Source organism: Lethenteron reissneri, chromosome 33, assembly GCF_015708825.2.
Source record: "Lethenteron reissneri isolate LAM-NWPU_2019-01 chromosome 33, ASM1570882v1, whole genome shotgun sequence".
In the NCBI taxonomy this organism is placed as follows: Eukaryota; Metazoa; Chordata; class Hyperoartia; order Petromyzontiformes; family Petromyzontidae; genus Lethenteron; species Lethenteron reissneri.
The window spans coordinates 4,951,520-4,972,925 of record NC_083811.1 but is presented as its reverse complement, the minus strand read 5'-3'; the positions used below and the strand labels follow the sequence as shown (position 1 = coordinate 4,972,925).

The window sequence follows — 21,406 nt, the reverse complement described above, 5'->3', positions numbered from 1 at the left end:
TATAAAAAAAAAATGAAAACTACTTTTTTCGATTCAAAAAAAATTAAAACTAATATTTTTTTATAAAAAAAAATGAAAACTCATTTATTTCTATTCAAGTAAAGGAAAACTCTTTTTTTTCTATTAAAAAACAAGTAATGTTTTTTTATCAAAAAACTACAAAATAAAATCGCGTTTATCGGCGCGAGGCGAGCGCGGCGCGACCCGTCGTGACGTCACGGCGACGACAGCGACGTCGTCGGCGGCGGCGGCATTGTGGGTAGGCGGAGCCGCCATGTTGGTGGAGCTGGCGTGAAGTTGGCGGCGCGAAGTCGGTGGACACGACGGCGACTTTACTGACGTCTCTCCTCCTCCTCCTCTCCTCCTCTCTTCCACCACCTCCTCGTACTCACCGCCACCACCGTCTTCTCCTCTCTCCTACCCGCACCGAGAACCCTAACCACCAAGTCACCGCTTTTGTTTCAAACACATCAGTCGCCTACTCGTTTTTTTAACTGCTCGTGTCGCCGGCGGCCTGTGGGTGGGTGGTGGTGGGTGTCTCGAGGTGTTCCGTGCTTGGTGCTTGGATCGTAGCGGTGGTGGTGAATATTGTACACGTACATCTTGTTTCACCCACCACCATCCCCTCTCTTGTTTTAACTCACAAGTCCACGCGCGCGTGCGGCCTGCGAGTTTGGGAACCGCGTTCCTCACAACATCACCGCCTCACCACCCCCCCCCCTCGCCTAGTATAGGCCCCGGGGAAGAAGCGACGGCGGCGATAAGCGATAATAGAGACACAAACAACGACGGTAAACGTGGACGTACGCGAAAGGCCGCGAGAGTTAACGCGAGAAATTACACGCGACCGGTTGCCGCGTTACAAGCGGCTACTCGACGTCGGCGTTAACGTGGATACGCCGCAAACATAAACTGGGAATACCACGAAACGGCATTGGTTACAAATACGGAGTACATACATAAACAGCTGATAAACTATTCTGCCTACACTGTAAGCAACAGAAATACGGGATACTATTAAACTATACGAACAAAATCACAACGGCTAATATAAGCATTAACATAGACTACGCATAAGCATAAACATTAGTAACAGTATTAAACGCATACGTAATACCACCACTACATTAACACACAATTAATCAAAACAACGACCGCAAAACGTACCTCTAATAACATAATCCAGCAATAGAAAGGGGAGAGAGCGAGAAAAACGACGTTGACATCGGCAGCAACTTAAAGCGGCGAGCAGCAAGAATATCAACATCGACGCGATTGAGGCAATCGTAAACAACAACAACAACAGCAACAACAACAACACAAGCAAGACATCCTCCACTGCTGAGTAGAGAGGAGTTCTCGCCGTCTGCCGACGGAGGGGGATGATCAAGTAGCCGCCGCGACTCCCGCACGCCGTGTGAGTAGACCGACCTGGGTCCCGGGAAATCAAGGGACTTAAGGGGGTCTTGGGGTGGATGGGGAAGTAGTAGTAGTAGTAGTAGTGGGGGGGGTCTTCGGGCTTAAAGGACCCCCCCTCCAGTAGAGACCTTTCTGTAGCTTCACTCGGCGTTCCAGAGGTGGTCTGATCCTCGTGAAAGAGGGTGGTGGTGGAGGTTGTATCAATAGCCTCTTGTTGCGCGGCTTAAATAATAGTCATCGCGTGCTCTTTGTGGAGCTGGAATGTTTGAATGAGATATCCCTCTTCGCGTCGTTACTGTGAAGGGGATTTTCATGGTACAGTGTAGCAGCGATCGTTCGTACACGCACGCGTCCCTTATATATATAAAACGCGGAATGTGTGAATTGGATATCGCGCCTGTACGCACGCCCCTGTCATGCGAAAACGAATTTGTTGTCCTTTTTGGGCTCTTGGCCACCGTGAGAAAGCAAATACCTCTTGCCTTAGTCGTCATAATTCTACACAGACACACAAGCCCAGGTTCGCCAAGGTCAGGGGTCGGCAACCTACGGCTCCGGAGCCGCATGCGGCTCTTTACGGGCTGCTTCTTGACGATATGTACTGTATGTACAGTATGTACTCAGATGCATTGCGGCTCTTGAAATCCTGAATTTTGTACCGAATTGGAAAGAAATGGCTCTTCTTGTTATTTTGGTTGCCGACCCCTGGCCTAGGTTCTTCCACGAAAAGTAAACCCCCAAATACCCCCAATGGAATCAAACCGACGACCCCGGTTTCTCCCTTTGTGACAGGACGGTGGCATTTCGCAACGAGATCTCGCCATCGAACGCCTGCGTCCAATTGGGTTTCGTCTGGTTTAAATAAGAGGCCTTGTCACGTGGCTTAAAGTATTTAATTGAGAAGCGCGGATCTAGGGGTTGTGGTTAAAGTGGAGAGATGGTCGAAAGGGGTTAACAGGTCTCCCCCCCCCCCTTCTCGTCTCGGCACAATGGAACCTGGAATAATGTTATGCTCTTTGTTGGTCCACTGCTGGATAAAGGCAAGCCTCGTCATGTGTCGATAATTAATGGGGGTTGTGCAACCTTTCTTCACGACGATAAGTCGTACTTTAAAAAAATTGTAAAGTCTACCCACCTCCTTAGTTCCAATATAAGATGTCTTACTTTCGGTGCTGGCTAATGGCAAACCGGTTGTTTTTATTGCATGTATTGTTGAAACAGCTCAAAAGGTCATTTAGAGCGCATGTTTTGTAATGGAAGCATAGACTTTAAAACAGTGTCACGGGGTGTTGTTGACGTCAGCTCCACTACGCCAGACGGCACTTTTCCCCCTGCAAGAGATTAGCGGGACGACCGGGGAATGGGAGTCGAACCTTTTAACTAACGCGTTGTAAAATTGCTCGATGGTCACTTTTTAATCCCAACGCGAAGCTGACAGGGAAAAAAACGGGCATGTATATCGTGTGACGGGTTTGTTTTTGTGTCGGATACCGTTTTCTCATTCTAATCGGTGTGTCATTGCGTTTTAAACGAGTCTGAAGTTGTATCCTAGGTTAAAAGTAGAGACCAGACATGCCTAGTTTACTCCCTTGGTTCGAGAAAACGTTTGTTACAAACATCTCTGCTCTGTGGCTGAAGTTAGCTCGTTCCTGACCCCGTCTCATTTGGTGAAAGGCAAGGGTAAGGTGCAGTCTCCACCGGCTCATTCTACTCTCGCACAGAGCTAAACTGGGTCAGGATTAACCCTCTAGTAGTAGTGGTGGTGGTACGTGACAGCGACCAGAATTACCCACTTGACGAATAAGCCAGGGTTGTCTTTTTGTACGTGAAGCATTTCTTTTTTTGTGAATATTTAAGCCAACTTTTGTCTTGCCATAGAAGGGGTAATGTTTACAGTCGATTTCTCTCTCCACGAATTGCTGTCAGGAGAAATGTGACCGAGGTGCCCTGAAAACGGAGCGCACACACCGATGCAGGCAGGGGGGAGGGGAGGGGAGGGTTGTGGACATTGATTCATTGTCTTTCACGCTGACCCAAGATGAATTGGAGAAATGTACAGACAGACACGTGTATGCTTCTCCCCCCTAACAACCACCAGAAGTTGACAATCGACTATAAGCGAATGTTTCTATTTTTTCTCTCCATGTTAGTAGCGTGTGTGCGTGTGAATATTTCAGAGGTGGAAAGAGGATATTTGTTCACACGTGCAAACGCGTGTTTGATGTCGGATACAGTGGGGAGGGGAGTTGTTAAGGTTGGTGGGAGGGCTCGCTTTAAACCGGAGACATTTTTAGACTTGCCTATGCGGCAAAATATCAAATTCGGTTTTAAAACTCTGTTAAAGACGTTGTGATCTAAGTCTAAAGAAAAGGGAGTGAATCGCGATGATGCAACGACTTTGACCCCCTTTTGGCCGTGATAATCGTGACCACACACCGTATGCAGAGGTAGTATAATTTGTACAGTGCGTGGCACTTCACAGCGTTAAAGGTACCAATGGCTTCGTTGCATGCAAGTCCACTCGCCCCATGTGCCACAAATCAAGCCATCCGTTAATGATAGTTATTTTGTTCACCGTGACCAAACAACGCAGGCTGCTGTACGTGTGGGGCTGCTGTGTCGTCATGGCAGAGGATTGATTGATTTGTGGACGGGGTTGTGTTGCGCGTTGCCTTTTCCTGCTCGTGGTGGGAGGGGAGGTGGTGGTGGGAGGAGGGTTGCTTTGTGCCTTTTGGCCCGAGCTAAAGTTCACGCGACTCGCTCTCACTGTAACGTGGAGACGGACGTGACGTTGGCTTTCTTCGCATTGTGTCAAAAGAGAGAGAGAGAAAAAAATGCGAGGGTATTTTTCGAACCCGCGGAAAGCCATTCGAGAAGCACTCGAGAGTGCAAATTAAGAGGCTTGTGGCGTTCTCTGCACCATTTGTAGATGTGTATCCGCTGCGGCGTGCATTGTTTTCCGTGTGCTTTTAAAAAGCACGTGCGGCATGCGTTTTACAGTAGACGATGAACTTAAAATAACCCAACGCGGTTTCGAGTACCGGCCCAGGCTGTGATGGCCAAACAACATTTAAGCGGTATTTTACATCTTCTTGGTTCTTTCGGTAAAGTCACGTAGAAGGGAAATAATAAAATAATAAAAATAAAACATAATAAAATAATATATGTTTTATTTTTATTACTTTATTATTTCCCTTCTACGTGACTTTACCGAAAGAACCAAGAAGATGAATCCCTGCAGTCACGAAGGCTTTAAATCGGTATTTTACAATTCTCGTTTTTGCATCTTGGTGCAGCTCTTGTGACGAAAACGTTTCTAATTTGTGTCTAGGTAAAACAAACGGTGCAGATGTTTAAAACTTTTAGCCATCGTGATCTTGGTGGTTAGTGAAACACGCCTAATCACTTGGGGTATCTTTTTGCGTGGTGGTAGACCTTTGTACTTGCGCCATAAACACTGAATGGATTCCACAACCCTAGATGACTTAGGTCTGAGTTTAAGTTGACCTCTTATAGTTTATTGTATCGCTTTACCGTGCGCTACATCGCGAAATCATAGTTATCGTTGCTCAGCTCGAGGCTGGTAATGCAGTATACACTTTTATTAAAAAATCAACCAATGATTGCTCCCGTTTGGTGGGGGTACAGTTGAAACGGCGCCGTCATTTCAAGCCGTCCTTAACTATAATACATGCCACGAGGTATCCCGAAAGTGCACGCGTCGCGAATACACGCTGCGGTTTTTGTGTGACGCGTTAACGGATTAAACGTGTAACCCGAATATTGGCAGGTCGTGTGATTTATGTGTTGGGGCCTGACTGCGGGTGAAAGGGGGGGCAGCAGCAGCAGCTGCCTGTCTCTCGTCGCGTGCTTGTTCCACGTGTTGCTATGCTGCCACTTGTGGCTGAAGAGGAGGAGGGTGGTAGTGGTTCATGCGGCGGGGGGGCGTGCAAAGCAGATGTTTGACGTTGCTCTGGTAACTTGCAAGCTTACGCTGTGGGTTACTCGACACACACAGTCTGACCTACCACACCCCCCCCCCTCCTCCTTACCCCACCCCGTTGCATGCTTCGAGTTAATGACCCTTGTCTAATGGTGCAACTACAGTTTGCCAGATCATTACTGGGGAAACATTGCCGAGTTGTGTTGCTGCTTTGGTGTTTTGATTAAAACAAAAACGTAGGCGCGTTCTGACAATATTGCCTTCATTTCGACAACCCCCAAAATTGCCAATGGTAATTGATGTACCTGGTCTAAAGCTGCATGTCTCCCGTACAAACATAACACGAATGCGTAACAATAAAGATTAGACTTAGTTCTGAGTCATTGGCGTCCACAAAGCAGGGTTACCCAAATTTATATTGTGGAATGTAATTATTCTTGTGATATCAGACCTGTTAAAGAATCATGGAACTTTATATGCCGGAATACAATGCCTTAGTCAGATTTACTTTTGGCTTCTCTCACGGAGGTGCTGCAGCAAAGTGATTTTAATACTTTATAGATCCAATTACTTAAGTCAATGTAGATGATCCGATAAAATAACTGAATTTTGAGCTCTGACTTTTCAAAGTAAATGATCTTATTTACTTTTGACACTTGACTCCTTTTAACAGTCCCGGATAGTCATGCTTTCTCAAGTCACATGTTGTACTTTTTACCACTGCCTATCTGCCAAGGCAGCTGTGTGGTCTACACACTTATAAAAAAAAACAGTTAAAATTCTATATTGGGTCTCATTTCCTTTCACATGAAAACCAAACAATGTTTTGGACCTTAAAAGTGCAAAAATAGATGGGTGGACATTTAGTTTACTCAGAACGTCCGCGTTTAATCTCACACGAGTTGAGCATACCTTACTTAACATGTTCAGTCTACAGGGTACCTCAAAGGTCAGGATATACTTATTTTAACAAATAACATAGTTATGTTACTTATTTTAACAAATGTTTCTTCTGACTTCTATTAACACGAATGCATGAATTGTCTTGAAATTAATTTAGGACGTTTTTTGTTTACATTACAGATGTAATTATTGAACATTCATCAGTTGTTTTGGTCGCGTTTTGTAAATAACGGATTTTAGGTCACCTCACAGGAAGAAGAAATTTATATTAATGATGATAATAGATGATAAAAAAATATTGCCTTAAAGAATAAACAATCACAATGTTTTCATGCCAGCGTTAAAGTTAATGATATAACCCAATGTGTCATGAATTTTGGGTCGCCCTGTATATAAGTGTGTTAAGAGTTGTTTTCTGCCCAAGTTAACAGGTCCTTTAAACTGTCATTCGTTGGCTTTAATTGAACATAAACAGACGTATGCCCAAATTGAATAGACAATTGAATAGGTTTGCTTATCCACTTCATGGGAATCCGAATACTGATAATGAATTCAAATGCCCTCCTCGAAAGTAACCACTTAGTAAGCAGTGAGTATTTTTGTATGTTTATGTAAAGATCTTGATTTGAAGCTTTCGTGACTGCAGGAATCTATACTCTTTGGTTCTTTATTTAAAGAGCAAAAATAGCATTAATGCAGCACATAATTTCACAAGTTTATATATTTTTTTACACGGCATCAGCAACAAAAATGTTAAGCGTGGGCAAGCAGTACTCATCTTATCGCTCTGCGTGCACCTTGTGATTAATATTTTCAGAATTTGCAAATAATATATTGAGTCATATGTTTCAAAATCGATGTTTATTTATTCATGTCTGTCATATATGTGCCGGCTTAGAGGGGACGTTAATCCAGCATTGGATTGACCATAGCTAATGATGCTGGATTGTATGTTCTACCTAAAGGGTCCATGTGGCCCCCTGCAGCCATAAGTGACTGCTACACGTACCACAGTGTCAAGTAAAAAAAAAAGATTTTATTCTTTAATCAAATTGTCACCTTGATTTCACAGCAATTCATTGGCTCACCAGGGGGGTTTGTAAAACACGTTCCTTCGGAGTGGGCAGGTAGGAACTTGGTTGGGCAGCACATTCGTGCACGACAGAGAGCTCGCGGTCACGTGACGCACTTCAACCAATCCGCCAGCGTACATGTTTGGGAGGGGCTATGCACGATAGACAAATAATCCCTGGTGGGCAGTGTGCAACTGTTGATCCTACCTGTGTTATAAGAACCTCTACTCAGCATCCCACTTTCGTGTGCCCCCTCTCCCTCCCCCCGTCTTGTCCAGGTGCAGTTCCCACAGCAGCCATGTTTTGGAAGTTCGACCTGCACACCTCGTCGCAGGTGGACACGCTGCTGGAGCGCGACGACGTCACCCTGCAGGAGCTGCTGGACGAGGAGGAGGTGCTGCAGGAGTGCAAGGCACAGAACCGCAAGCTGCTCGATTTCCTGCTGCGGCCCGACACCATGCTCGAGCTGGTGCGCCTCATCACGCACGAGCCACCCGGGGACATCGAGGAACGCCTGCGCTTCAAGCAAGTCGTCGCCATGCCGCCGTCGCACGCTTTCCTCACGTGCCGAGCTCTCTCGTTGGCCGTGCCGCCTCTGCGCGTTTCCCAGCGCGACGAGCTCTTTCTCTTTTATTTTTCGATTTAAAGCTTTCGCGACTGCAGGGATTCATCTTCTTGGTTCTTTCGGTAAAGTCATTCAGACGCTGTCTTTCCGACAGACCTGTTCTTCACCTGAGGACGGCTGCTTGCGTTGTGGCTGAAACGTCGTGAGAATTATTTTATTATGTTTTATTTTTTTATTTCCATTCTACGTGACTTTACCGAAAGAACCAAGAAGATGAGCTCTTTCTCGTTGTTTGCCTCATTCTCCTCCACTGCCCCCTCCACGGTTTAAAACTCCTCTCCCCAGGCTTTTCGAAAAGGCATTTGTCCTCTTGATACCAGGCAGAAGGGTTGTAGAAGCATCTGGAAATGCTCAAACTCGACAGACAAGTATGTATTCCATTTTACCACTGGATAAACAAAGGCAGAATTGGATAAGAAAAAAAAACGCCCAAGATTTTAATAGCCTTGGCTGAGCAGCAAATCTTATTTTCTGGATTTTGGATGGACTGTTTAAGAATGCAATGAAGCCAAAATTGATGTAGATTTGTCATGGAATTTGTTGAGTCTCCCATTTGGTTAGCAATGTGAGGCAGCTTTACTTTTCAAGCTTAACCTTTTTATGGTGACTAATATTGTCATTGCAAATACCATTAAATCAGGGTCTTCCAAACTCCGTTCCTCGTGACCCACCACACTGTTTCTCTCCGCATTTATCAATTTACTCCCCATCTAAAATACAAATAACTCGATCCACGCTGCACGCAACCCGATTATTTTTAAACACGTCCCACTTGACACGCTAAGCAATTAACGCTGGCTGCGTCACCTGGAACACGTGTACACGCGCACGTGTAACACGCAAAACATGTACACACACACACAGAATGCATACGAACACTGATCTTTCTCAAGCTTAATTTAAACCGTCTGTGTATGATGGCTTCAACTGTTGCGTGCGTCACGTTTGACGTATTTTAGCAATCATCAGGCGTGTGCAGCATGAACAAATGTGTATTTGAATGGGAGTAAATTGGTAAACGTTGAAAGATGTAGCGTAGTGCGTCGTGAGGACTGGAGATTCGGAAACCCGAATTAAATGGATTCTTCCCACCCAAACTGATCGTGGTAAACCTAGCCTAAGTGTAATTGCTCATGAAAATCGAGTTTAACTCATTCCTTGATAAATTATAATACGTAATAATTTACAATTATAAGGTGCTATTCATCCAGGGATCTCATCATATTCGTCAACCTTGATCTCTCCATTGCTGGATGAAGTTTTCCCCAAGCAAACGTCATCCATCCTGTTCTCATGATGCAAACAATCCATCTCTAGCCTCCTGAACATTAGCTGATATCACTTAATCTTAACCAAACGGGCTCTTCAATGTGCCTCGTCCTTTGGCGGCCACTTGGTTTTTAGTCTTGACCAACAGCCATTGTACCTTACAGTTACTTGTCTGGACCAAAAACCCACTTACTCCTTCCTAACAGCATATGTCTCTTGTGTATGTTGTCTGAACCATGTTACATCTTTCCATATCTCCTTGTAAATCCAAGCATGTGCACTTCTTCATGATTTTTGTGAACTTTTCACCTTTTGCTCTATCAAGTGATGAAATAAGGAATTGGCACGAGCAGTTTGGAGTGCCATTGGAAAACTAAACTTTATAAAACAACACACCAATGCTTCTGAAGAGATTTGAATAATTGTATATTACCTCCTATGACACGGATAAAAAAAAAACATGACCATTGTGGTTGACATAATGTAACAAAATGATATAAATCTTGATTTAAAGCTTTCGTGGCTGCAGGAATTCATACTCATTGGGTCTTTCGGTCAAGTCGCGTAAATCTCCATATATATAAAAGGCAAAGTTGTGATTATGTGTCTGTTCAAAATGTTTAGAGTACTTCTTGACATGCAACAAACTTGAAATTTGCCATGTGGGTACTTTCCAGACTACACCATGCACAAATTATAAAAATAAACTTTTGTGTTTTTTTGGGGGGGTGGGGGGGGAGCTCAATAATGCATATATTTTTTGCACGGCAAGTGAGCTGTGACGTCACATCTGTCATGTGACCCGCACATGTGGAAGCGTAACGCATTGTAGTGTAGTGGTTAGCGCACCGCACTACGAACCCGGCGACCCGAGTTCGATTCCCGCTCACGGCCACCACCGGTGGTGACGATTATTTTAACCAGTGCTGGGCCTCCCCTGGGTCGACTCAGCCTCAAACGAGTAACTGGTGTGGTGTGTGAACATCACCACTGGGGGGACAAAGTCGGCCGGGCGTGGTGAATTGCAAGTCCCGAGCACAGCCGGGGTAGTAAAGCTAGTAGAAAAAAATAGATCACGACGTTTCGATCGCAACACAAGCGATCGTTTTCTCTCTCACCTGAAGACGATTGCTTGTGTTGCGATCGAAACGTCGTGATCTATTTATTTCTATTTACGTGACTTGACCGAAAATGATATCACTCTATTTTGACATTTTCTGTTTATAAGTTGGTGAATCTAATGCTTCCCAGCATATGATTTGGTGGTCTATTCATTTTCAATGTCATCCGTTGCAAAATAAATGCACTATATTTAATTTGTATTCTTGGTGGTTAAAACCTTGTGAATGAGGCTGTGTTTTAATTCGATTTATTGGAGCATGGTAAATGTGAGACGCTTATCGCAACTATGTATAGCGCAGGGGTCGGCAACCAAAATAACAAGAAGAGCCATTTCTTTCCAATTCGGTACAAAATTCAGTATTTCAAGAGCCGCAATGCATCTGAGTACATACGTACTCATCGTCAAGAAGCAGCCCGTAAAGAGCCGCATGCGGCTCCGGAGCCGTAGGTTGCCGACCCCTGGTATAGCGTATTGTCACGTGACGTTGGTAGCCTTCAATGCCTTTGGTGAGGTTTCGTACTCAATTTGACTTCCTTTGCGTTTTAGGCACCCAAATGTGGCGAGTGAAATCCTGACGGCTGACGTGATGCAGATAAATGACCGTCTGGTGGAGGAACCCTTGATGAGCCAGATCTATGCCTTTCTGGAGCAGGAGAGCCCCCTTAACCCTCTATTGGCCAGCTTCTTCAGCAAGGTCTTAGGCGTCCTCATCACCCGCAAGACCGAACAGGTTCGGACATAACATTGTCAACTACATTGTCTTCACCTGCATTGTTTACACCTGCATTGTCTAAGATAAGTGCGTTTTTTTTTTCAAATTATTAGTCTCTTTTCATGCTACCACTGGTCTGTTCCTCCCATCAGATACTGGATTTCCTGCGGAAGAAAAACGACTTTGTGTCTCTTCTGCTGAAGCACATTGGCACATCGGCCATTATGGATCTGCTGCTGCGGCTTCTGGCATGTGTCGACTCACCCGAGCTTCGGAAGGATCTTTTTAATGTAAGTCAACTTTGAGAGCAATATCCTTGGCTTAGCTATGCTGCATTCAGCAACATTTGGCTGAGCTAGCTGTTGAGCTGTTTGCTTTGAATTGTGAGCATGAGATTTAAACTTTGTTTTTGATGCTTTTACAGTGGTTAAACGAAGAGAAGCTGGTCAATCGGCTGATCGAGGTTATCCACCCTTCGCAGGATGACGAGGCATGTAAAGTCATAACATTGCATTGCAATTAATGCTCATCTGGCTTTCTTGTGCCCTGGACTTCCCATAATTTTCATGAACTTTCTCACTTGTTTTTTCAGAGGCATTCAAATGCATCGCAGTCACTGTGTGATATTATTCGGCTGAGTCGCGAGCAAGCCGGTTCGGATGGAGAAGACCCAGAACCATTGCTCGCCACGCTGGAAAAGTAAGCTCACTTGGCTGCTTCCTTGTTGAATGCTTTTCTTTTATGTGCAACTAGGAGAGGAAACGTTACTCTCCAATAGAAAATGAAGACGGCTGTCATTTTTATACTCTTCTGACCATCCTGTAATCGGAGCACTAACATTAATTTGCCTTTTTACGTAATAAAATGCCTAGATAATATGTAACTTGAGGTTTTTTATTCTGGCAAAATTATTTTAAGAGTAGTATGATAAACATACATCATGTCACTGCTGCAAGCATGGTATCTACAGGAGCATGGTATCCATGTACGCATCATGTTAGCATACATGCACACTATGAACCTTATGTGGTGGTGCATGCCTGTAATCCACAGTTTTGAAGGCAAGGGTTGGTGGATCAAATATATCGGTGACATCCCAAAACTTTTTGGGTTGCAAGGTGGCCAATAGTTGGCTACAAATGGGTTCAGTACCCTATCCATGCAGACATTTTAGTTCTCTCTCACATGCACAAGTCTTATTCAGATACTCCAGTTCCATCTCATGTAAAACACACTTTAAAACTAAATTTTTTTACTATACCCGGTAAGGCCCACTTAGCTATATAGCTCTTTTTCAGAAGCAACCCAGCCACAAATTATAGCTTATGTGGAAATGTATCGCAGCCAAATACTTGAAACTTATGTTTCTGATTGTGGAGGGAAAAGTCCACACAACTATGGTGACAACATACAAACTCCAAATATACAGGCGTCCGGGTCTGGTTCGAACCCACAACCTCCTGTATACCAGGCGAGGTAGTTAACATCTCGCCACCGCGGTACTTGCCAAAAAATGGGAATTCAGCAAATTTCCCATTGCTGGTCCACTGCGAGACTCGGTGAGGTTTTCCGAGATAAATTATATCATAATTTTATTTCTTGTTCACATTGATCTAAAACAGCTTGTGCTGGGTTCCCCCCCCCCCCCTCTTCATACAGGCAAGAGACCGTTGAACAGCTGTTAAACACCATGTTGGATGGAGAGATGAATGAGACTGCCCTGGTCAGCGGCATACAGGTGCTGCTCACCTTGTTGGAAACGCGCCGCCCAGGGTAAGAGAAGATTTCACGATGCAGAGTCCGTGTAAAACGGCACAATAGTTAATGCCCGTTATGATTATATTTGTGTGTCTGAATTGGCTTTGCATTTTTGTCATGAGTTTATGCTGGAATCTTCGTCCATGAAAAATGTTGGTTGGAATAAAACAACATCAATATTAGCTGTGTCTTGAGACAATCACTAAAGACGTGTCTTCCCAAATGACATTGCCATTGAAAAGAATAGGGTTTGACTTGCCAATATATCTTGAATATTGACTTAATGTCAGTGATTAATGCTGCTAATTACAGTCTTTTTGTGTTGTGAAAATGAGATGCATAGCACGTGAGTCATTGCAAAAAAACAAGTTTACATCTTTGGTTTAGTACCCAATGACGATTTATACCTTGACTGCAACGTGACTTGTATTCCAATTTGCTACTCATAGAGCACTACATCTTAACATATTTAAGCTTGATTTTCCAAACTAGAGCATGTTAAGGCAATGGTCCATTACTTATTAAGCAGGTCAAGTCGTTTTTTTTTTGTGCTCTAAAGCAGTTATTCAAATTTAAACGATTGCCATTGATTGTGTGTGCTTTGGAGAATTACACGATTTGTATGTCTTTGTGGCTTGCGTTAGGTACCCAGAAGAGATGTTTGGAGGCATCATGTGCAGGGCCGAAGGGTTAGACATGTTTCCAAATGCATTGGAGCAATCGTCTCCTGCAGTTAACCGCTCGGTCTTGCTGGGCATCAAGCCCAAACTCAGCGATCTCCACCAGCTGCTGCTACAGCCACCCAAGGTTTCTAATGCAGCTGGTCTAACGCCACATCTTAGCTCCCATGGCAATTATTAGAGCGTTATAAATGCACGCGATGCTGCAACGATTAGCACGCTGGACTTGCAATCCAGAGGTCACCGATTCTATCTCTCGGCGTGGCAGTTGAAACAACGGGGTGTTGTTTACTCAGCAGTATAAATGAGTACACTACAGATGACAAAGCAGGTCACATGTGAGGTCAAGTGGGGGTACATCCACCTCTTCCAAGATGTTTGGCCAGCGTGGAAGAATCGGCAAAATACCCTCGAGAGAAGTCTGTCTAGAGCCACGGCTAGTGGAGGCCCTTCCTCCAGCAGTAGCATGAGAAAACAGTTGCAGGTCTGCAATCTACATATTTACTACCTTATAGATGGACAGCCTATTACCAAATCACTTGGAATGTGCCCAGTCCCATCCATTATCAGAAGCTGAGCAGAGTTGAGCCTGGGTAGTGCTTCGATGGGTGACTGCCATGAGCAAACAGGTTGTCACAAGGCTGCATGGAAATGTGGTTGGCAGCAGAGGGCAGTGCAAGTCAAATCTATTGTTCGGTACTTCTTTGCATCCATGCCTCACACTCCAACCTCCCCCCCCCCCACTGACCAACATGATGTCTGGCCTTGTAACTGCTATGACCAGGGGTGAATAGGCCCTCATCCAGCAGTGGATTGACAAATGAGGGTTGTATATGTAAGGATGCCACGGTGGCGAGATGTTACCTACCTCGCCTGGTATACAGGAGTTTGTGGGTTCGATCCCGACCCTGACGCCTGCTGTATATTTGGAGTTTGCATGTTCTCCCCGTGGTCGCGTGGATTTTTCTCTGGGTCCTCCAGTTTTCCCCTCCACATTTAGACTCAACATGTGTGTTTAGATTATTTGGCTACTCTGCATTTCCACGTGAATAAGCCACTTTGCTGAGCTATCATTTGTAGCCAGGTCGCTTCTGAAGAAGAGCTACATAGCTCAGTTGGGCCTTAGCTGGTAAAATAAAAAAAGTTTGTTTATAGTATAGATGCACAGGAATGTTAAATGTTCATAGCTCTCTCATTATGTACTTGAAAGCACGTGGGCGTTGGCTTCTTGTAGTACCGTATAATTTTTAAACCGAGTAAACGACTGCAGTTTGTGTGACACCCATGGAAATTACGTGTAAATAACAGGTCTGTATTATTTTTATTTTTTTTTATCAACAGAAGGCTGCCATGATAACTACTGCCGGCTCTCTGGATCCTCCACTGGGTAACACCCGCCTGCATGTGGTGAAGCTTCTGGCTGCGATTCTGCAGAGCAACGTGTCCAGCATCAATGTAGAGCTAATGGAACTTGACACGATCAACGTACTGTTGGTACGGGCCATGACAACTTTGTGGATCAGTGGTATAGTGTTTGTCTGTCTGCAAATGTGTATTTTTGTTGGTTCAGGCATCCCATCCTTGGTCAACTCTTCGGGACAAAATATCGAGTTTATGAATATAAAATGATAGAATTGAAATAAATCTTTACATATCTGTATGATAAAATATACTTTTATTGATGAAGTGGCTACCGCTAATTAGACAAATGGCACTCCTACGTGAGTACAATGTACTCTTATTTACCTCGGTGTCAACTGTTATGATAATGCATCTCTGGACCACCTTTTCCCATTGGATATTGGTGAGGGAAGGAGGTTGGTGCATCACAGTGATGCATACATCACTGTAGTGACTAATGCTCTTTGCCACAGTAAGATGTAAATTATATAATGACTTGCCATGAGCAGGGTGAATAGCTGCTCCGAGCATCATGTACAATTTAAACACAAGTAAAATGTTCCATCTGTAGTGTACCTACAACAGCCTATCGTTAACAGGGAAATGGTCGGTAAGTGAACACATTGTGTTCTACGGAGGCCTGTCCTTAAGCGATTAGTCATTAACAGGGGTGGTCGTTAAGGGCTGTTCTATTGTCTATATCGGTTGGGGAGTTGAACATGTTACTTCGGAGTGGGCAGCTAGGAACTTGGTTGGACAGCGCATTCGTGCGATCCGTGTCACGCGGCGCTTCACGTGGTGCTGAGCCCGCCCGAAGCGCTCTATGAAATACAAATCGAGGGCGTGGCTATGCACGACAGACAGACAAATAATCCCTGGTGGGCAGTGTGGAACTGTTGTTCCTACCTGTGTAATCTATTGGCCTGTTCCATTCCTTCTCCATTGCAGGACCTGTTCTTCCAGTATGTGTGGAACAACTTCCTGCACCTGCAGGTGGAGCAGTGCCTGACGGCCGTGCTGAGTCGTCCCGTGATGACCCCACCACCACCACCCGTCCAGGAGGAGGCTTCCGAGAGCCAGGGGCCTGAAGCTGATCCCGCGGAAAACGCCAAGGCGGACAGCTCACTCATTGCACACGTGCGTTTACGGGTACCCTTGGGAATTAACACTTTTTTATTTTCGTCACGCTTGAGGTCAAAATAAGCAACAAGCATGAGTGTTATCTGACGAGGATGTATTTACGTTGTTGTATGGCTCCTTGAAGGCGTTGTGTATGCCTGTCTGTTTTACAGCTGTTCCAAAACTGCAGGCTAGTTGAGAGAACACTAGACGCCTGGGAAAGCAACAGCAAAGAACAGTGAGTTGTTTTCGATTGTCTTTCTTTTGCAAGTTGGCAAACTGTCGTAAAATAAGTTGTTTCACGTACACGCTTTCTTGACCAACAAATAGCCACTTTGGGCTCCTAGATTCTATGCAATACAATGTGTAAACCCTCATCTTGGTAGCTAAATAACAGGAGCAGTGACCCTTGACATTGTCCTGAAATGGTATGTGCTCTTGTGCAGGGCAAACGGAGGAAGGCGGCGTGGTTACATGGGCCACCTGACACGAGTAGCCAACTGCCTCATACAAAATTCTGGGAAAGGCCCCAACCAAGAGCTCATACAGGAGCAGCTGAAGGGTATGCGGAGTGCTGAACTACATACAGGTCGAGTGGAGAAGTCCTGACATTTAGTGGCATTTGTGTTTGTGGTTGTATATAATTTGTTGTGTTTCTGCTGTCCATTTTTGCCGTAGGTCTACCAGATATGTACAGAGAAAAGTGGGAGGGCTTCATTGAAGGACCGCTTGCGGAAATGATTAAGAGAAATACCACGGACCTGGTACGAAGCGCTCCCAGAATTTGTTATAGTTCAGCTGTTGATCCGTTTTATATATTTCATATTTAACAATTGGCAAGGCTTTGCCTGCTATGTTTTCTTTGATCATCTCTTTTTTCGTCCTGATAGGTCAGTACTCCAGTACTCCATTCATCGGAGGATGAGGATGAGTCCGACTTGAGGAACATAGGATTTCCATCAGAATTTGCTGTGCAGCAGGTATAACAAGTGCATAGTCCAGTGCAACATGTATTGTATGTGCACACACTTACAATTTGAGTTTTGTAACTCCTCAATGCCTTGGTGCCTTGTGGTGGCACTGATCTGTGATATCAGTTGTGGCTCCTGTGAACCGTTTGCTTCCTGGGTGCTGGCTGAACCAGACCTTTTATGATTACCAGATGCAGCAGATGACTTCCAACTTTGTTGATCAGTTTGGCTTCAATGAAGATGAATTTGCTGGGCAGGAGGACAGAGTCAAGTAAGAATGTTTTTGTTTTATTCGAGGCTTAAATTTAATCCCAATAAGAAAGTCGTTCCATTTTTTTAAATATAATTGTAAATTGATAGATAAAAAGATTATTTTCATTAATCGTCGTATTCTGCAGTTTTACAAACTACTTTGCGATAATTGATGGAGTGTTCTGATTTTTTTTTACAGTACTTCCTTCGACAGAATTTCTGACCTCAGTTTTGATGTAAGTGGATTTTTTGGCAGTATGGCTTAAATATTATTTCGGCTTCTAAAATTATCGTTTAATTTTGGGATGAAAACAAATGTACCAGTCGTCGAGCATTGAGCATAATCACGTGTACTTTTGAAATAAGTGATCATGTGTTCAGCTCCTAACATAGACTCTTGTGCTGCAGCCGGTTTTGAACCCATACGGATCAGGCAGTGGTGAATCTCGGCGGCGTTTTGAAGATAGCGGCTCGGATGAAGAGGAAGATATCTGGGAAGATAAGGAGACCTTTTACCAGACTGCCGTTCTGGCCAGACAAAGGTAATTTGAAAACCACGTGCAAACCCTAAAAGTATTTTTGTTCCCTTCAAATGCTCACGACATTCAACCTGGGGGGGGGGATTATTCACAGATGTTCAGCTGCAGGAGCTCATTGCCATGCTCCCTTGCCCTGCGTGCGTCACATGTCTGCGTGCACATCCAGCAGCACGCCGGGTAAGAGTGACGGCGATGGAGAAGAGAGCGAGGGCAGCTCGGACTCGGAGGAGGGCGACGGAGGATCTGGGGACGTGTTCCACTCACCGGAGAAACCGGCGCCGGCAGCAACAAACTCGTATGAGAAGATGGAAGTTGATCCGGCCGCCACAGGCAAGTTTCGGCGTCCTTACAATTAACGTGTATATATATGTTTCGATTTAAAGCTTTCGTGACTGCAGGGATTTATCTTCTTGGTTCTTTCGGTTGGTGGTGGTCATTCAGACGCTGTCTTTCCGACATACCTGTTCTGTTCTTCACCTGAGGACGGCTGCTTGCGTTGTGGCCGAAACGTCGTCAGAATTGTATTTGATTATGTTTTATTTTTATTATTTCCCTTCTACGTGACTTTACCGAAAGAACCAAGAAGGTGTATATATGTGTTTATGTAACAAGTGAAAGCAGTTCTCAGCTAAGCAATTGAACATTGTCTTCGAATTGAAACAATGACATTCACTGCCATTTCAAAGTTTCTACCGTTTTATTGGATAAGCATGTTTCTATTATTTAATTCTCTAAAACATTTGCGCACCAGATGTGGAAGATGTCGCAATGGAGACGGGTGAGACTACCACAACGCCTGTTGCCATGGAAATCAATGACTGCACGTCACAACCTCCGGTTGCCATGGAGATGCAAGAGCCCTCAGCCCCGCTGCCACTCGGAGCCAGCGTCGTGCAGCCCATGGAGGCGGCGAGTGTAGAGCGAAGCAACCCCCCCCAGGGCTGTGCCATCAGACCCGCAGCAGCAGCAGCAGCAGCACCGTGAGGGTCAACTCAAAATGCAAACCTTCGTCCGCTTGCAGTCATGTGGTTGCTGCACTTAAAAATGTTTTTGCGGTGCTCAGCTGTTGGTGTGCTCTTTCGTGTGTCTGTCTCAGTGCCCAAGTCGAGGATGCCATTCAGTCGCCTACGGCAATGGAGACGGGGGCAGAGCCTGAGGAGCACAATGAAAGCCAACCTAATCTACTGGAACCAGGTGATTGCAAAGTGCTTCTTCTTTTAAGATAACCCATGTACTGTAATTCAGTTGTCGTTTTATGAATATGCTTTTTACAGCTTGCCTTTGCTTTACACGGAGCTTTTCTAATGCCGTTAATGTGCTCTTGATGGCCAAATGTGTGTTTTTAATAGCAGTACACGCAGGACCCGAGCCCCTGAAGTCTCCCAAAAAACCACAGGACAAAGAGCAGCATCCTTCCACCCATGCAGACCCTACCAAAACCACCCTGGCGGCAGATGCCCCCCGTCCGTCACAGCACAAAGCAGACGACCCGGCCAAGGAGGGCGTGTCGCCTACGACCGGCCTAGCATCAGCGAGCGCTGCAGGGACACCCAGCGAGGGGGCGGCGCTGGCGGTCAACCCCGTTGCAGCTGCCTCTACGCCGCAGTGTGCAGAAAACTCACCTGTCAAGACCTTGACTGAAGTTGACCAACAGTCTAGGCTGAGTCCAGCCGTTTCTGCAAACCCCAAGTCTACCAGGTGGGATACGCTGTTATCCATATGAGGACCTTGCATTGGTTTTTTATTCCGTCACTGCTCAACGTATTTTACTTAATCGCTTTGCAATTAAGTCTTTCGTAGCAGTATGTTCATCCTTAAAAAGTAATACGTAATCCAAATGTTAAAACATTTTTATATGGTGCTGTTTTTGATTCTGGTGGTAATTTTTTGCCAATGAACTTGGAGACCTTTTCTCTTTCATTAAATGCGGTGGCAGGGAGAAAATAGTGGTTAGGATCTTTTGGTAAGTGTAAAATTGCCGTTTAAACTTTTTGAAGTACCTTGCTGTAATCCTTTACAAAAGTCCGTTGTTATATTTAATACAATTTGTGTGAAAATAAATATTTCATTGCTGTTATTCTTTTCCTTAAATGTGCTTATTGCTTCAGACTGATCAGTGTCACCTGTAGCTGGTAGGTTTTTGACATTGCAATCATATTTCTTTGCAAGTGTGATATTTCGGCACTGCACGTCTAATGTTGTGCAATATATCACGCGTTTTGCAATTGAGTCGCTAAATAGTTGTTATTGCTGTTTGCAGTTCTCCATCATCATTGCAAACTCGTCAAGCCAGCTGTCCTGCTGTTACACCTGCCGTGCCTATAACAGCTGATAAATCACCCGCTTCGGAAGGTGGATGTTTGGCCAGCCAGCGTGATATCAGCCCTATCAGCAGGTTTGCAAAGCCTTTGTCAAGTTTTGCCACATGCATTTCAACTGAGACACAGCCTAATTAATATCTAAGGCTGTAATGTAATGATTCATAATTTGGTAGATTCTAAAAGCTCATGACACATGCGTCAAAAGCGTTTACGCAAATTGTGCTAATTTTACATTCCGGCTAATGGTATGAATACAAGTTTACAAAACATTTTGATTTAAAGCTTTCGTGACTGCAGGGATTCATATTCTTGGTTCTTTCGGTAAAGTCATGTAGAAGGGAAACAATAAAATAATAAAAATATAAATCAATAAAATTCTCACGACGTTTCGACTGCAACATAAGCAATTATCATCAGGTGTGAAATCCACAGAAAGATAATTTTAAAAAAAGTGGCGTTTTTTTCTTAACGTCAGCACCAAAAAACATGTTAAAAAGTGGGACAAAAATCAATTTATTGAATAAAACCACAGTCCTGAATCACACTTAGAATTGCCGAGTGGTTGATGCGTTACATACTAATTCCACTGCACCAAGTAAATGTGATATTTGCCCAATGATTTGTCATTTTTGCATGGAAGTGCTTTGTGTTGTGTGCTGACTGAATGGGTGTGCCTCCTTGTCTGTGGCAGCCCGAAGATGAGTCCGTCCACTTGCACTGAAGCAGAATCTGCGGCCAAAGTGGAAGCCGTTGGTCGATTGCCTGCACTGGCAAATGGGCCAATGCAGGAAGGTTGCTCGGCAACAGAAACAAAGTATGCCCATTCGTGTTGAAACTAAAATTCCTCCCAGCAATGATGTGAACTCCCATCGCGTAGAAATATCAAAGGCCACATGAAATGTGTAAAATGTAAAGCTCCTGTAATGTATTGTGTAATATACCAGATGCAAATATTTCTTTAGGAAGTCTTCAATAAATCACCATCCTTTACAGCTGTAGTTTGTGGTGGTTATTTTATGTCGGTTTTGGTGATGAACTGTTTAGTTCTATTCTTGTATAGAGAACGGTCGCTGCAATTTCAGTGGATTATTCTGACGCTGCTTTGTTCGAGTCCAATTGCAGAACCTCTTGTGCAGGAGATATTTTGCGAAGTTGAGGACTATTTAAATACATGAACTTTACTAAGTGCCCTTTGTTACACCGACATTTTAATTAATTGGACTTTTAATATTGTGAATGTTACAGTAAAAAATATATATACATATATTGATCATGAGTTTGTGCTTGTGATTTTTTTT

General features: G+C 44.3%; 1 protein-coding gene across 7 annotated transcripts in view; it reads left to right on the top strand.

Moving 5' to 3' along the window:
- The first annotated feature begins 253 nt into the window (after positions 1 to 253).
- LOC133350244 (serine/threonine-protein phosphatase 6 regulatory subunit 3-like) overlaps positions 254 to 21,406 on the top strand; it is a 23,606-nt gene continuing 2,453 nt past the window's right edge. Inside the window, exons 1-23 of one of the 7 annotated variants that reach the window (XM_061564374.1) lie at positions 254 to 1,415; positions 7,623 to 7,863; positions 10,902 to 11,085; positions 11,220 to 11,357; positions 11,492 to 11,557; positions 11,660 to 11,766; positions 12,727 to 12,840; positions 13,470 to 13,632; positions 14,847 to 14,999; positions 15,855 to 16,043; positions 16,199 to 16,263; positions 16,472 to 16,587; positions 16,704 to 16,789; positions 16,916 to 17,005; positions 17,170 to 17,267; positions 17,448 to 17,484; positions 17,657 to 17,790; positions 17,954 to 18,117; positions 18,539 to 18,767; positions 18,884 to 18,981; positions 19,137 to 19,485; positions 20,048 to 20,182; positions 20,800 to 20,922. In XM_061564374.1, the coding sequence (XP_061420358.1) occupies positions 7,637 to 7,863; positions 10,902 to 11,085; positions 11,220 to 11,357; positions 11,492 to 11,557; positions 11,660 to 11,766; positions 12,727 to 12,840; positions 13,470 to 13,632; positions 14,847 to 14,999; positions 15,855 to 16,043; positions 16,199 to 16,263; positions 16,472 to 16,587; positions 16,704 to 16,789; positions 16,916 to 17,005; positions 17,170 to 17,267; positions 17,448 to 17,484; positions 17,657 to 17,790; positions 17,954 to 18,117; positions 18,539 to 18,767; positions 18,884 to 18,981; positions 19,137 to 19,485; positions 20,048 to 20,182; positions 20,800 to 20,922 (3,065 nt within the window). In that variant the 5' untranslated portion in view covers positions 254 to 1,415; positions 7,623 to 7,636. Of the gene's footprint in view, positions 1,418 to 7,616; positions 7,864 to 10,901; positions 11,086 to 11,219; positions 11,358 to 11,491; positions 11,558 to 11,659; positions 11,767 to 12,726; positions 12,841 to 13,469; positions 13,633 to 14,846; positions 15,000 to 15,854; positions 16,044 to 16,198; positions 16,264 to 16,471; positions 16,588 to 16,703; positions 16,790 to 16,915; positions 17,006 to 17,169; positions 17,268 to 17,447; positions 17,485 to 17,656; positions 17,791 to 17,953; positions 18,118 to 18,538; positions 18,768 to 18,883; positions 18,982 to 19,136; positions 19,486 to 20,047; positions 20,183 to 20,799; positions 21,405 to 21,406 lie in introns of those variants that run through there. The other 6 variants (XM_061564373.1, XM_061564376.1, XM_061564378.1 and 3 more) reach the window with 6 other exon arrangements.